The sequence below is a fragment of the Balearica regulorum genome, chromosome Z (genome assembly GCF_011004875.1).
Source record: "Balearica regulorum gibbericeps isolate bBalReg1 chromosome Z, bBalReg1.pri, whole genome shotgun sequence".
Taxonomy (NCBI): Eukaryota; Metazoa; Chordata; class Aves; order Gruiformes; family Gruidae; genus Balearica; species Balearica regulorum.
Window position 1 is genome coordinate 60,331,936 of NC_046220.1, and position 14,411 is coordinate 60,346,346.

The 14,411-nt window shown below is 44.4% G+C and overlaps 1 protein-coding gene across 1 annotated transcript; it reads left to right on the top strand.

Moving 5' to 3' along the window:
- Positions 1–1,199: 1,199 nt before the first annotated feature.
- On the top strand, positions 1,200–7,452 carry F2RL1 (F2R like trypsin receptor 1). Its single transcript, XM_075740450.1, has 2 exons — positions 1,200–1,372; positions 5,557–7,452. Exons 1-2 carry the CDS (start codon positions 1,273–1,275, stop codon positions 6,660–6,662), a joined length of 1,206 nt encoding a protein of 401 aa, XP_075596565.1. The 5' UTR covers positions 1,200–1,272; the 3' UTR covers positions 6,663–7,452.
- Positions 7,453–14,411: the final 6,959 nt, after the last annotated feature.

Below are 14,411 nucleotides of genomic sequence, written 5' to 3' on the forward strand. Positions count from 1 at the left end.
CTTGATATCGACTTGGGCACCCAAAACTTCCAAGTGCATTTACCTTCATCTCTCTGTGCTCCATTTTCCATCTGTAAAAGGGGAACAATACAGATCTTCTCAACTCACAGCCATATTTCATGACCATCATAGAAAGCCCAAAAAAAGAACTCTTTTCAGAACAACATAGAACAGAGCATATTCATAACATATTTATTCAAAATAAGAAAAGAAAACCCAACTAAACAGACTGATGGAAGCAGAGGGAGCATCACTGATGTAACCGGATGACCACTTACATGTCTAGAAGTGTGAACCAGGGTTGAACACGTAGTTTTAATTTTGGAATTTGATAAATTGTGTGCTTGATTTTACAAGCCTAAAAGCATTTCTTAAATTCATATTTGCGTGGATAAATGGAAAACACTACTGGCATTCCATTGTGCTTAATTTTGTCCTTGAAATCTCTTGCAAAAAACCAAAAAGAAACTGGTGTACTCTTGAGCGTAAGCGAAGCTGACAAGTGAAAATGCCCATTTCTTTGCCCATTGCTTACCCCAGGTCATGCCAGCACAGTACCACGAATGCTTCAGCGTTAGGCAGACATTATGCATTTTTCTGCCCATCTGTCATACCACAACATAATGAAGAACATTAAGAAACCCGGCACACACAAAGCAACACGTTACAACCTAGCAGGAGTAACGCTGTCCCACGAAACGCCCCTCCAGCCTGTTTCCTCGCCAGCTTGCCCCGGGCCCCAGCACGCCTGCCTCAGCACCAGCCTGCTCCCCTCCAGCAGCAACTCGCCGTGAACCACGACCACCTCTGAATACGCGGCCGCTCAAGCAGCGCGCCTCGGCTTTACCCAGCTCCGACCGGCTAACAGGGCACCTGCCGCGGGCAAGAGCCTCCCCCGCCCCGCGGCCGGGCTCCCACGGGTAGGCTTGGGGCCGGGTCACCGCTGGAGGACCAGCTTGAGCGGGAGGGAGGGAGGGGAGGGCCGACATCCGCGGCACCTGCTCAGCCCCAGCAGCCACAGAGCGGGGATATGGAGCGTGAAGCAAGACGCCACACCAACCGCTCCCGTAAAGGGGGAGAAGAAGGGGTGCTCCCGCCATTTCGAGGCAGGTGCAGCGGACCCGGCGGCCACGCTCGCCCCGCCATTTTAGGGCCAGCCCCCACAGCCCTTGGGGGTGCGGCCCGGCCGGTACCAACCTAGCGACGGGCGGGTCCGGGCCAGGCCGCACCTCCCGCCCCCTCCTAGTTCAGGTATCAGGTGAAACTGGTCAGATGTGCGGGAGAGGCAGTGGTGGCCGGAGGATGGCGGGGTGCCGTGGGCTGTGTCTGCTGCTGCTGCTCTGCGCGCTGCTGGGAGCCGCCGCTCCCACAGGTGAGAGGAGGAGGGCGAGCTGCCGCCGACGGGTACTAGAGCCGCCGGCTCGGCTGGGATCAGCTGGGGGCGGCCGCGCCCTCCCAGGGTTCCCCGGGTGCCGCGTTGGTTGCTCGGCACCCCTTGGCTGCGGGCTGGGCTGAGGAGCTGGGCTGCGGGCCCTGTGGCTTCAGGCGGGTAGCGGTGCGGGGGGCACGGCTGGGCTCTCGGCGGGCGAGGCGCAGGGCAGGGCGGGGCTGAACCGCGCCGAAGAGCAGGTTTCTGGCCCCTGGCTGGGATGCGGGGAGCCCGGAGCGGACTGGGCGAGGTTCCCGGAGTCGAACGGGTTCGGAAGACTTGTACCGGTGGCTGTGAGGCTGCTGAGACCCGCGGGGACGGTGCTGTCAGCTGGCCGGCGGCGGCAAGCAGCTCGACGGGCGAGCAGCCGGTGTCGGCTTGCAGCCCCTGTGGAGCTGTGGGGCGCACGGAGCTGGGGGGGGCTGCAGGTCCTGCGCGGGCGGTCCGCGGGAGCTGCCTGGCACGCGTGGCCGGGCTTCACCCGCGTCGGTGCTGTACCTAGTCTGCTTCTCGGCTGGCAACCTGCCTGAAAGCTATCTATAAACGTAAAAAAACCCCTTGAAGACGGTGTTCTTTTTTTTTTTTTCCCCCACAACTCTGAAAAGCTAGGTTGTTGGCTTTTTTTTTCCTAATCCTATCTTTGTTAGTTTATATTATTGGTTATTGAATGTTCTTACTAAGTGCTGTTTGGGGAAAAAACCTCAAGTCATTCAAATTAATATTTCACTGCCTGAAGGTTCATGTTTCACTACCTTTTATAGTAAACCTCATTGCCCTATCCACGCATGCCTTTGCACTGTGTCCTTCTGTATTTGTTCATCCTGGGCTTATATACATACTGCAAGTATATATGCATAAAGATTATGTACGTATCGAAGCCCGGCTTACGGCAGGTCCTATTTTCTCAACAAATAGGTACTAGATAGCTACAAATTTTGTTGTTCAGAGCGAAGTTTCTGAAATTAAACTGCCTCATAATAGCCCAGTTGTCTGACCTGGGCGGGGGGAGGAATTTGGAATCATTGGGGGAGGTGGGGGAGTAGTATGTTTAAAAGTTTTAGCTGGGTGCTTGATCTTCTGGAGTAGGGAGGTGAAGTTGAGCTGGAAGTGCCATCCCATCCCAACCAAGGGAGATGCACAATAAGCCAGGGGCTTGTCGTGGCTGTTTTCAAACACGCTAATGCCACGGCGAGGTCGTGGTGAATCTGGGCTGCAGATCCAAGAACCAGGATAATTTTAACCTTAGTCCTGTGTGGGTATTACTACCGTGACCTAAGCTAGTTAATTTGGGTACTCTGTGCTGCTGTCCCTTTTGTGTCTGCAGGGTAGGCATAATCCTTCGTTTGGTATGCAGTGGGATATATCTTCTGGACAAACGGCAAAGGTGTTGAAACATTCTTTTGTTGTGGGAGGAGAGTAAGTTTTTCCCGTGATGCCAAGGAAGCTTTTCCCGTGGGCAAATTAGCAAGTCAACTGCATTCTCTGTATGTGAGTCAGGCAGGGTGAAACTCGGCTTGGAAAAGAACTCCATTGTTATGGAAAACTGCAAGCGGGGAAAGAGTAAGAAAAGGATGTAGCAAATGCACATACCTAACAAAGGATTGGTTGCTCGGTGAGGGAGTGTTAAGACAAACAGGACGCTGAACTGTCTCCCTATGTGGGTGCCAGTTGGGCTAACAAAAGCTGCCCAGTATCAGCAGTCAGAACTTTCGAGGCTGAAACTACTTAAAATCAGCAAGACTTGGTCTCTGAAATCACCCGTTTAGCTTGACTGCGTCTTCAAAAATAGAATTAAAAACCCCCTTGTCTGTATTCTGCCACTCTTGCAATACTGTCTGTGGTTTATGTGTCTGTCAATCCACTTTATTATAGATCTTACTCTAACGTGTCACACTAACACTTTAGGGCTTTTTCGTGAGCATTTTTTATTTTTTTTTTTTTTTTCAACCCAACCTATGAACCTCAGTTGCAAAACATTGCTTTATATCTGATCACAAAACATTGATAAAAGAGGTAGTAGTTGCTTTTCCAGTTTTCTACAGTAATTTAAGTCTTTGGAATGGCATGCAAATACTATGACTGCAATTTGATAATATCAACTACTTACTGATGGACAGGTGCTTAACATAGCACTGTACATTGTGCTTTATTACAGTACTCTGAGAACTGCTGTCAGCTTAGAATAAAGGGTCTGCTTCCAAGCACCTCCAGGGTTTTTCTCAGCTAAGCTAAGAGGTATTGCTTAGCTAATTATCACTTACATTATCTGATATCTATGTAAACTGTGTTCTTCAAGCTGGTTTTATGGCTTCTATTAGTCATGGCTCAGGTTAGGGACTTGGGTTTTCTGTATTATACAAGTTAACTTCACAGACTTTAACAGTATTGCTGACATAATCATGTGGCTTGCAGATCTGAGAGCAGGATTTGTGTATTTTGCCCTGTTGGAATTACATCATGTGTAGGCCAAAATAAATGTTTGGCATTTGAATTCCTTTTCCTAGGACTGTTGTTTTGTTGGCATAATTTAGATTGCAGTCTTCATGCAGTCTACTGCAAAGATTTGTCCATGCCATTGTACTGGCAAAGAGGTTTTTTACACCTCAGTTTTCCAGTGAAGCCTGCCTGTGCCAGGAGCTTGTCAAATACTTGTTAGGTGGAGCTAATTCAAAACTCCAAAGACCACCAATATATGCTGTGTTTCTGTGCACAATATATGTTGTATTTCTGTACACCTCTTTAGGACGTCACACAGTCTAGACAGGATGCTATATGTCAGCCTTTTGCAGTAATAACTTGAAAGCAATAGCCATCTACAGTTGTGCTACTTTTGAGAATCTATATTAGAAAACACACACACTTGTGTATTTATGTATTTCTTGTGTGAAAATTCTTTTCTTACACTTTAAAACGTAAGTTGTAAGCATTTTTCATTCTGGAACTGTATCAAAACTCTATTTACCGAGTAACAAAGGAGCCATCCTTCAACACTGTTCGTGGCTTGTTATACACAAACCTGCTTGCTTAAAAGGACTCTCCTTTATACTCCAGTTGGGGGGTTTTGTGGCTAAAATAATCTACAAATATTGATTGAAACTGAGATAAGGTTAAAAATAATTCTCCCACAGACAGTCAAGTTCCACGTCCGTACAGTTTAACTTGGTGTATGTCTGACTTTTTGGAACAGTGCAAGTTTATGGACAGTATCTGCTTGTGCAATTTAATGTGTTGGCAGGAGAGGACTGTGTTGGGTCTGGAGGGGTTCTGAACCAAGCCATCTGAAGGCTGTTGTACAAGGCAGAGCAGCCAGGGGTGGCTGGCTTGCCTATATGGTTTGTATGTTCCTGTGGTGTTCCAGGAGGCAAGGCAAAACTTGAAGTGATAGCTGTCTTGTGCATGAAGCAACCATAGCTGTCAGCTCTACTACCTAGCACTTTGAGTAGAAACTGTAGAGGTCAGCTGACCATCTTGCCCGTGAATTAGATGGAAATCCTAGATGCCTGGCCCTGTTGCATCTTCATGCACAAAGTTAATCTGTTCACATTTCAATTCAGATACGGTGTAACATGCCTCTTTCTTTCCCTAGAGATCACTTGTGCACAGCTTTTGGCATTATGTTCTGAGTTTTCCTTCTAGCTTGTCTGAGGGCAGCATGCTCTTTTTTTAATGCATACCTGATTTTTAGGCCATCTAAAGTGAGGAAACTTCTACTGCAGTTATGTTAGCCTGCTGCAAAGTTTTATGAGTCACAGCACTCAGGTAATCTGGCACTGCCATGTGAAAGGATAATGATGCCCTTAGGTACTTGAAGCAGTTTCTATTGTAACTGTTCAGATGATAGGAGCACCTGACAGCCATTTTAAAGAGGTATTTTTAATATCACTGGTGACGTGGAAAAGCATTTTCATTGCTGATACAATCCTTGAATAGGGATAAAGGTTGTGTTTTTGATAATAAAACAAAGTGAAGAAAAATTGCCAAGTGTTTGAAAACCTTAACCTTAAATTTTCTGTTGATGAGGCCCTCTTTAATTCTTCAGAGTAAATCATGGCGCCTAGTTTATTTTTAAAAAGGACAAAAAGTCTGTACTTCAGTAACAGCAACTTCTTTTTTTTTTTTAATTTTAGAGAGTAGTGGAAACAGCAAGTCAAAAGGAAGAAGTTTTCTTGGCCAGAAAGTTCCAGATACAACTAATGCCTCTGAAGCACCATACAAAGTGGATGAATTTGCAGCAAAAGCCCTCACAGGAAAGCTGACTACAGTTTTTCTTCCCATTGTCTATATCATTGTCTTTATCATTGGTTTGCCTAGCAATGCCATGGCCCTCTGGGTCTTTTTTTTCCGAACAAAGAAGAAACATCCAGCTGTGATTTATATGGCTAACTTGGCATTGGCAGACCTTCTTTTTGTTGTCTGGTTCCCGCTGAAGATTGCATACCATGTAAATGGTAATAATTGGCTATTTGGTGAAGGTCTCTGCAAAGTACTTGTTGGATTTTTCTATGGAAATATGTACTGTTCCATTCTCTTTATGACATGCCTCAGTGTGCAACGGTATTGGGTTGTGGTGAACCCCATAGTGCACTCCAGAAAGAAATCTGAAATTGCCTTGGGCATCTCCCTTGCTGTGTGGTTACTGATTTTGTTGGGCACCATTCCATTGTATCTTGTTAACCAGACAACATATATTTCAAATCTTAACATCACTACCTGCCATGATGTGTTGCCTGAAAATACTTTGGCTCATAGTATGTTCAGTTATTTCCTCTCGCTTGCAATTGGATTCTTCTTAATCCCAGCTCTCCTCACTGCTGTTGCTTACATACTAATGATTAAGACTCTAAGTGCTTCCATTTCAGATATAAGTGCTGGGAAAAAACGGAAAAGAGCAATCAAACTCATTATTGCTGTCCTGTCCACATATCTCATCTGTTTTACACCTAGCAATGTGCTGCTTGTTGTGCACTATTTGCTCCTCAAAACCCGCAGTGAGAGCCATCTGTATGTGTCGTACATAATCGCGCTGTGTCTTTCTACTTTGAACAGTTGTATTGATCCATTCATCTATTACTATATTTCAAAAGACTTCAGAGACCACCTTAAAAATGCTGTTCTTTGCCGAAGTGTGCGAACTACACAGAGGATGCAAGTGTCTCTCTTATCAAGCAGATACCCCAAGAAATCAAATTCTTTTTCTTCAAACTCAAATGGGACCACTAAATCAACCTACTGAGTTTAATCCTAGAAAAGGGAACTTTTATTGCTACTGGTGAAAGGATGTAAGTGACAAGAGTTATTTTGTACAAGAGAGTCTGAAGAAACATCTCTGCTTTTTAATTACGTTGAAGCCCGGATTTCGGAACTGTCAGCTGCTGGCCCTGTGTAGAAACTGTAAGCAGATAAATCTTCCTACTAGACTGGAAAAAAAAAATCATGACATTTCAGATGCTTTGCAAAAATGCTGCTGACCTGGAAGTAAGTTGTGGTTGAAGACATTTTTGTTCAATATCAAAGGTTTTAAAAAGCAAAATGTCACTGGAATGTTGTGTAGTGTTGGAGTATATTTAATTAACAGAGAAATCTGTGTTGTTTGGCTTTAACTGTAATGTATTAAACAGCTGAACAGACTGTGTGTGTAGGAACATGTTCTGTGTACCTGCTTACACTGAACATTATTTGAAACTGTAAAAAGAAGGAAAGGAGAATCCATTTCACCGTCTTGGTGTAGACTTCTTATTATCTTTAGTATAATGTAATTTTATGTTGTTTACGAAGTTATCATGCTGTAAATACTAGCATGGCAGAAGCCTGTAAGGTTATCCTATTGAGTTGACAAGCTGAACTTGTTACCAGCTAGCACTGAGATAAAAAGTTAGTTGAGATTTATACGCTGTTACTTAATGCTTGCCAGTACATAATCTTAAATGGGGCTATTTAACAAAGTTTTGATGAATAGCTATTTGATTTTTGTATAATGTGCCTTGTATTTTTTTAAGATACATAAATAAGATTTTTTTATAACACATTTGAGTTGGGTGCTTTCTTTTATGTTTTTACATAAAATGTGTTCTTCAAAATGCTTAGTAGTTCAACTTGACTGGCTTCAGGGCACAAAGATATTATTCCTAACAGTGAATTAGAAGTCTGACAACTGTAGCTGTAATGTCTAAATGGGTTAAGTAAAATTTACCTAATGACACATTTCATTAGAGCAAAACTGTTCCCTTATTAGTAGATAACTAAAACCAAATGGTTCAGTACTGTGGGGGAATAATGAGATATAAATAAACACATAGCAAACTGCAGCCACAGTGGGTTTCTGAAATATCTTAAGTCCTCTTCCCTCACCCAGAATATGGAATCGCATTTACTTTAAATCTGAATAGCTGATGGCTGTATATTTGGTGGTAGGATTTAAATGTATTTTTTTCAAATCTTGCAGTCCTGATACATTTCACCAAGTTGTACACAGAACTTGCAGCCAAGTGACCTAAGACTTGGGCATAGCTGGGTCCCTACAAACACAAGCAAATGGAAAAGCCCTCAGTCCAAAATGTACTGAGATAGCTGGTGTACAGATAGGAAATAGTCACCATTTCAAATATGGAGAGTAAGGAAGGGGGTAGATTGAACTGTGGCAAGAATTTGAGCAGTCTTGTACAGCTTAAAGGCCATAAGGTTTTGTATAATAAATTACTTACTTCTGTGGGCTAGTCTGTTCCTTCCCTTGTCTTGTTCTTTGGTTTCCACATTCTAACAAGTTTTTTTTTCCCCCCCATACATAATAAAGACTAAGAGGTTTGTTTAATGCATTTGATCTCTCATCTCAAGGATTAATTAAGCTCTAGCTCTCCTTCTATCTGTTGCAGCCTTGTCTACTAACTCTTAGCAGGTGTTTAGCATGAAAGTAGGATGTTTTCTGGTGATATTTCAGAGGCCCAAGCTAAAATAGCAACTTATATTAACAAATGTCTCATTGAGGAGCAGAGAGTTTAAAGCCTTTTAGACGATATGGAACACAAATGCTTCTCAGGCATAAACAGTTTGCTCTTCCTGTTTCCTGACAAAAGTGCAGGCAAATAATTGCTTATCTGTTGAAGATGTAATGCAACATCCTTACTGGAAAATAACTGTATGGAAGACGCCGTGGTTCACTGGAAGGATTTGGGAAGAAGGCGGTTGCACCATCTGCACAAACCACCATTTGAACGTGTGTGATAAACAGAATGAATGTTTAGCCCATGTGTGATAAACAGAATGTCCTTTATCTTGCTGAACAGCCTCGTGTGTTTCCTGCTGTGTGTACAGTGGTGAATAACATGAAGGAAGGGTATCCAGTTTGTGTGATTACAGCACTACCTGTGTTCTGCCAGGAGTCCAAGGGTTACAGATGGTACGTTGTAAAGATGATGAATTGTCTGTGTGTATCTATGTAATGCCACAGTGATATTGCTCATGATTCATGGATGACTGTTAACTTGCTGAAAAATAATATGCTTAGTATAGCTAGTCTTCTGGGGGACAAGATCTATTTCTTGTCGTTATTTAATCAGAAGTACACCAAGTAATGCTTGTATCTATATTCTCACTCTGTTCTTCCTTCCTTTCTTGTCACTGATGGGATCCGAGTTGGGGACTCTCAAACAATCAATCGGATCACTCCACTGCAGGTCATCTGAAGGGGAGTGCTGATCCTCTTGACTGCTTCTCCCTTCTAGCCTTCTTCATCTGTGGATTGACAAACCAGGTTGCAAGGAAGAATCTTTCATCTCTCACCTGCAGCAGCAGTAGAGGTCTACCAATGACATGTGGAAGAGTTAGACATTACTGCACTGTTGTCAAAACTTCTTCTCAAAAAATTTTCAATTAATAGAGTGATTTATTTTAAAAGGAGGTGGTACTATGTGTGACCAACTTTGGAGAATACTATTCAAGGACCCCACAGTCATCTAAGTGGAGCTTATTCCTTCAAGCTGTGCTCACTGAGAGCTGAAAAGATCTTTTAAGTATTGTTGATTTTTTTTTTTTTTAATAGACTACTACTGTCCTTTCTGCCTTTTCTTCACTGTTTTAGTGATACTACATGGGTTCATGTCTTTAGTGGAGGGTAGGGAGGGGCATCCCTCTGCATCTAACTTCTGTGGTTAGAAGGGGAAGAAAAGGTCTGGTACTCAGAATTTAATCAAGCATCCAATTGCTTTTACGATCCGTACCTTCTAGATATACAATGCTGCAAATGTGTCTTTGCTGCAACCCAAGTGCAATGAAGACTAACCTAATTTGTAGATAAAGAAGAACCTTTATAAAAATTGTTTTGCTTTGTTCTTTTATTTGTCCTTGAAACAAATTTTTTTCCATGTGTAGCTGCATTGCAAATCTTCATCCTGAATTTAGTATGTATTACTTTGCTCTGATTAACAGAATAGGTAGACCAGGCTGATTGTTCAATCGATTTGAATCAATTCCTTGAACTGACAATTGTGTGCCTGTATAGCCAGGTAGTGATGAGGCAAGGACATGCAGCCCAGGAGCATGGAGCTGGCTGCTTAACATTTAGGGACTATCCCCTCAGGCAGGATTGAATGGTATAAAGGTGAGTCGTCTTAGCTGATAATAAATATATTCCTGAACAATGCCAACTTTGCAATTCAAACACCAAGAGATATAAAGAACCTCTTCCCACCTAAAAAAACCCCTCTTCTCACTGACAGGAAAAGGGGAGCATAACCCCCATTTTTAAAAAGGGGAAAAAAGGAAGACCCGGGGAACTAGAGGCTGGTCACTCTCACCTCCGTGCCTGACAAGATCATGGAGCAGATCCTCCTGGAGACTATGCTCAGGCACATAGAAAATAAGGAGGTGACTGGGGACAGCCAGCATGGCTTCACTAAGGGCAAATTGTGCCTGACAAACTTGGTGGCCTTCTATGACAGGGTTATAGCACTGGTGGACAAGGGAAGAGTGACAGACATCATCTACCTGGACTTGTGCAAGACATTTGATGCTGTCCCGCACAACATCCTTGTCTCTAAATTGGAGAGACATGGATTTGATGGATGGACCACTCACTGGATAAGGAATTGGCTGGATGGTCGCACTCAAAGAGTTGTGGTCAACAGCTCAATGTCCAAGTGGAGAACGATGACGAGTGGCCTTTCTCAGGGGTCAGTATTGGGACCGGCACTGCTTAACGTTTTTGTTGGGGATGTGGGATCGAGTGCACCCTCAGCAAGTTTGCTGATTACACCAAGCTGTGTGGTGTGGTCAATACGCTCAAGGGAAGGGATACCATCCAGAGGGACCTTGACAGGCTTGAGAGGTGGGCCTATGTGAACTGCATGAAGTTCCACAAGGCCAAGTGCAAGGTTCTGCATGTGGATTGGGGCAATCTGAAGCACATCTACAGGCTGGGGGGAGAATGGATTGAAAGCAACCCTGATGAGAAGGACTTAGGGGCACTGGTGGATAAAAAGCTGGACATGGCCTGGCAATGCCTGGTCAAAGCCCAGAAAGCAAACCCTATCCTGGGCTGCATCAGAAGCAGTGTGGCCAGCAGGTCAAGGAAGGTGATATTGCCCATCTACTCTGCTCTGGTAAGACCCCACCTGGAGTACTGCGTCCAGCTCTGGGCTCTCTAGTACAAGACAGACATGGGGTTGTTGGAGCGAGTCCAGAGGAGGGCCACAAAAATGGTCAGAGGGCTGGAGCACCTCTCCTGTGAGGACAGGCTGAGAGAGTTGGGGTTGTTCAGCCTGGAGAAGAGAAGGCTCCGGGGACACCTTTTTGCAGCCTTCCAGTACCTAAAGGGGGCCTACAGGAAAGCTGGAGAGGGACTCTTTACAAGAGCATGTGGTGATAGGACAAGGGGCAATGGCTTTACACTGAAGGAGGGTAGATTGATACTAGCTAGTAGGAAGAAATTCTTCCCTGCGAGGGTGGTGAGGCACTGGAACAGGTTGCCCAGAGAAGCTGTGGATGCCCCCTCCCTGGAAGTGTTCAAGGCCAGGTTGGATGGGGCTTTGGGCAACCTGGTCTAGTGGAGGGTGTCCCTGCTCATGCCAGCGGGGTTGGAACTAGATGACCTTAGAGATCCCTTCCAACCCAAACCATTCTATGATTCTATGGCTGCCTTAATGTTTGGATGCCTCAAAAATAATCAGTGCAGCATCCATAAAAGCATTGGGAAGTTGGAAATCAGTGTAATTTAAGTGTACAGTGTCATGTTTTCACAAACAGCTCAAGCACGTGCTGCAGCTAAAAGAGGTAGACTAGTCTTTCCCCTACCCTGACTGCTTGATCACACTGTTACCTCATACTGTCACAAGCATGTGTGACCTTGAGGTGGATTGGATCAGTCCTGGGTTAAAGTTAAACCAAGAAGAGGGAGGAGAGTTTACTTTTGACTTGGAACAGTGTTTAGCTGGTTTGCTGGATGAGCTCTTGTCTCAGCACAAGGAAGAAAGTCAGACCACATCTTTCACCACCAACACCAGTTTGCACTGTGCAACTACAAAGCAAATTGAAGCACGGGAGCTGCAAGCCTCTGCCTAACCTCTAAGCACTAGGGAGCAAACCTCCACCCATGACTGTAGAAAGGGCTCTGCTGGCTCAGACCAATGGTCCCTCCAGTTTGGACAGGGTAATCTCCTCACCTGTGCCTCTGGTGGTTAACAATACAGCAAGGAGTCAAGGGACATGTGAAAAAAACCGGACAAAGTCCACAGAAAGTAGGACTGCTGCATGAGGCACCTGGCCAACATACCAGATGAACAGAAGATGTGGCAGGGGAGTTTGTTGCTTTGCACCATGTGAGTGCTGTGCTATGGAACTGCTGAAATGTGCACTGAAGTTCAGAAAAAAAGGAGACAAATGAAGGCAGGGGGAGCTAAGCTCACTGGCATCTGTGAGGAAAGCTGCTGCTGAGAAGGACTAATCTGTAACTCAAAGAGCATGTGTAATAGCAATGAAGACAAGTTACAGACAGGTACCCAGGGAAGAGTAAAAATAGTGCAGGCATGTATCGTATCCCCCCCAGTACTCTCCCAACATTCAGCTATTTTCAGCATGAGAGTTTCCTCAAGTCTGATTTGGCTGGTCTAACTAGTAATACCTGTTAGGTATCTCCCTGTGAAAATCAACCTCATTGTATTTGCTTTGAAGCAGGATCCACCATCCTCATTTGATGGCCCCTGGTTCCTAAAGGAGAAGAGGATGTGAACAAATCCCTAGCTGCCTTGTCCTGCCACTTGCAATTTTGTAGCCCAGTATCATGTTCCCTCTCCCTCAGCTAGGTTGAGGAGTCCTAGCCAATTCAGTCCTTCCAGCACAGCCACTATTCAACACGTGATAATACCATTTTCTTTCTCAGAGGCCTAACCACTCCCATACAAGGTCACCAAGCTATGCGCAGTATTCAAGCCATGGATGGTACAGTGATGACTTCTGTTTTGTTCTCTGTTATTTTCCCAACAGCCCCTAACGTGCAATTTTTATTTTTTTTTCCCTGCTCCTAAGCATTGAGTTGTTTTCATGCAGCACATCTCTCTCCTGAGTAGTTACGGTAATTTTGCAAGCCATAATTCTTATGGCAGGATGTTTATCCCTCATGCACCTTGCTTTACAGTCATTTATTCTCAATTCATCCACCAATTCATTGCTCAGTCAGTCTTACAAGGTTCTTCAGCAATTATTTGCAGCCTGCCTAAGTCCTTACTGTCTCGACTAACTTTGTGTTATCAGCAAACTTTTGTTCCTCACTGCTCAACCTTCTTCAGACCATTTATGAATATACAGAACAGTACAGGTCTGGCACCATACGAGTGAGTAACTGGCATTGTGAAAACTGACCATTTTTCTGCTACCCTGTATTTCTTTTCTTGTAATTAGTTATTTTTTCATGAGAGGACCTTCCCTCTTATTCCATGGCTGCCTGGTTTTCTTTAACAGGCTTTGATCAGGAATTTTGCCTTTTGGAAATCCAGGTAGACTGGATCCTCTGGATCACCCTTATCTCCACATGTGTCTGGCCTCTTCCAAGAGCTCCACAAAGCTGTTAACACCAGACTTATCTTTACAAAAGCCATGGTGGCTTTTGCCAGAAAAGTCCAGAGGTTCCTTAGTGATGTCCCTTCTTAGACTCTTCACTAATTGCTCAGCACAGATCTTACAGGACCATATTTGCCTGGACACTTAAGAACCTTTGTTTAATTATCGATTACAGCATTGGCTCCCAGTATTCAGGTATAATTTTGGCAAGAGGTAACACACTTCTGTTACTAATTCAGCTAGTTTGTCCCTGAGTTTTCTCAGAACTCCTCAAATACCATCTGGGCCCACCAACTTTAGCATTCATTTTGTCTAACTAACTGTGGTGTGGTGACTGAAAACACACAGCACACATCTAGACATGTAGCTGTCCTGGGAATCAAGCAGCGTAGTGCCTACCTATCAGAACAGCCCTTTGGGACCCAAGTTTCATTACGAATGTGTTCTGATCTGTCATGGGCATGTTGAACATGGTTAATATACAGCATCAATGTTCAATTCAACATGAACACAGTAATCTTGGTCATTTAGATTCAAAAACAGCCAGGAGAGTATGTGTTACCTACATTTTTTCTCAGGAGTGATAACCTTTCGTAGGCTTGCAGATAAACATTCTCCAGGCACTGTTTGCTGGCAGGACCAGTACAACAGGCTGACTACGTAGTCAGCTCTCTGTCATCTAGGCCAAAGGAGGCAGAGATGCTTCAGATAATGGAAAAAAGGCTAGTGACAGTGAAGGATGTATTGAGTGCTGTGCAGAAACACTGTGACAACTCCCTTAGATCCATCAGGACTCACTGATTCGGTGCTAGCTTGCGTGACTTGGGCTTCACTGTTGTTGAAGTGTGTCTGCAACCAGCTTCCCCGGTGGATCAGCCAGCTCCTTGGTGGCCAGGGAAGGGGGGAAAGGCATGTCTGTCTGTGTGGAGGTAGGTAG

Coding starts and splice junctions, on each gene's coding strand:
- F2RL1 (XM_075740450.1), top strand. CDS start 1,273: ATGTGCGGGAGAGGCAGTGGTGGCCGGAGGATGGCGGGGTGCCGTGGG. Junction 1,373..5,556: donor GGGAGCCGCCGCTCCCACAG/GTGAGAGGAGGA, acceptor TTTTAATTTTAG/AGAGTAGTGGAAACAGCAAG.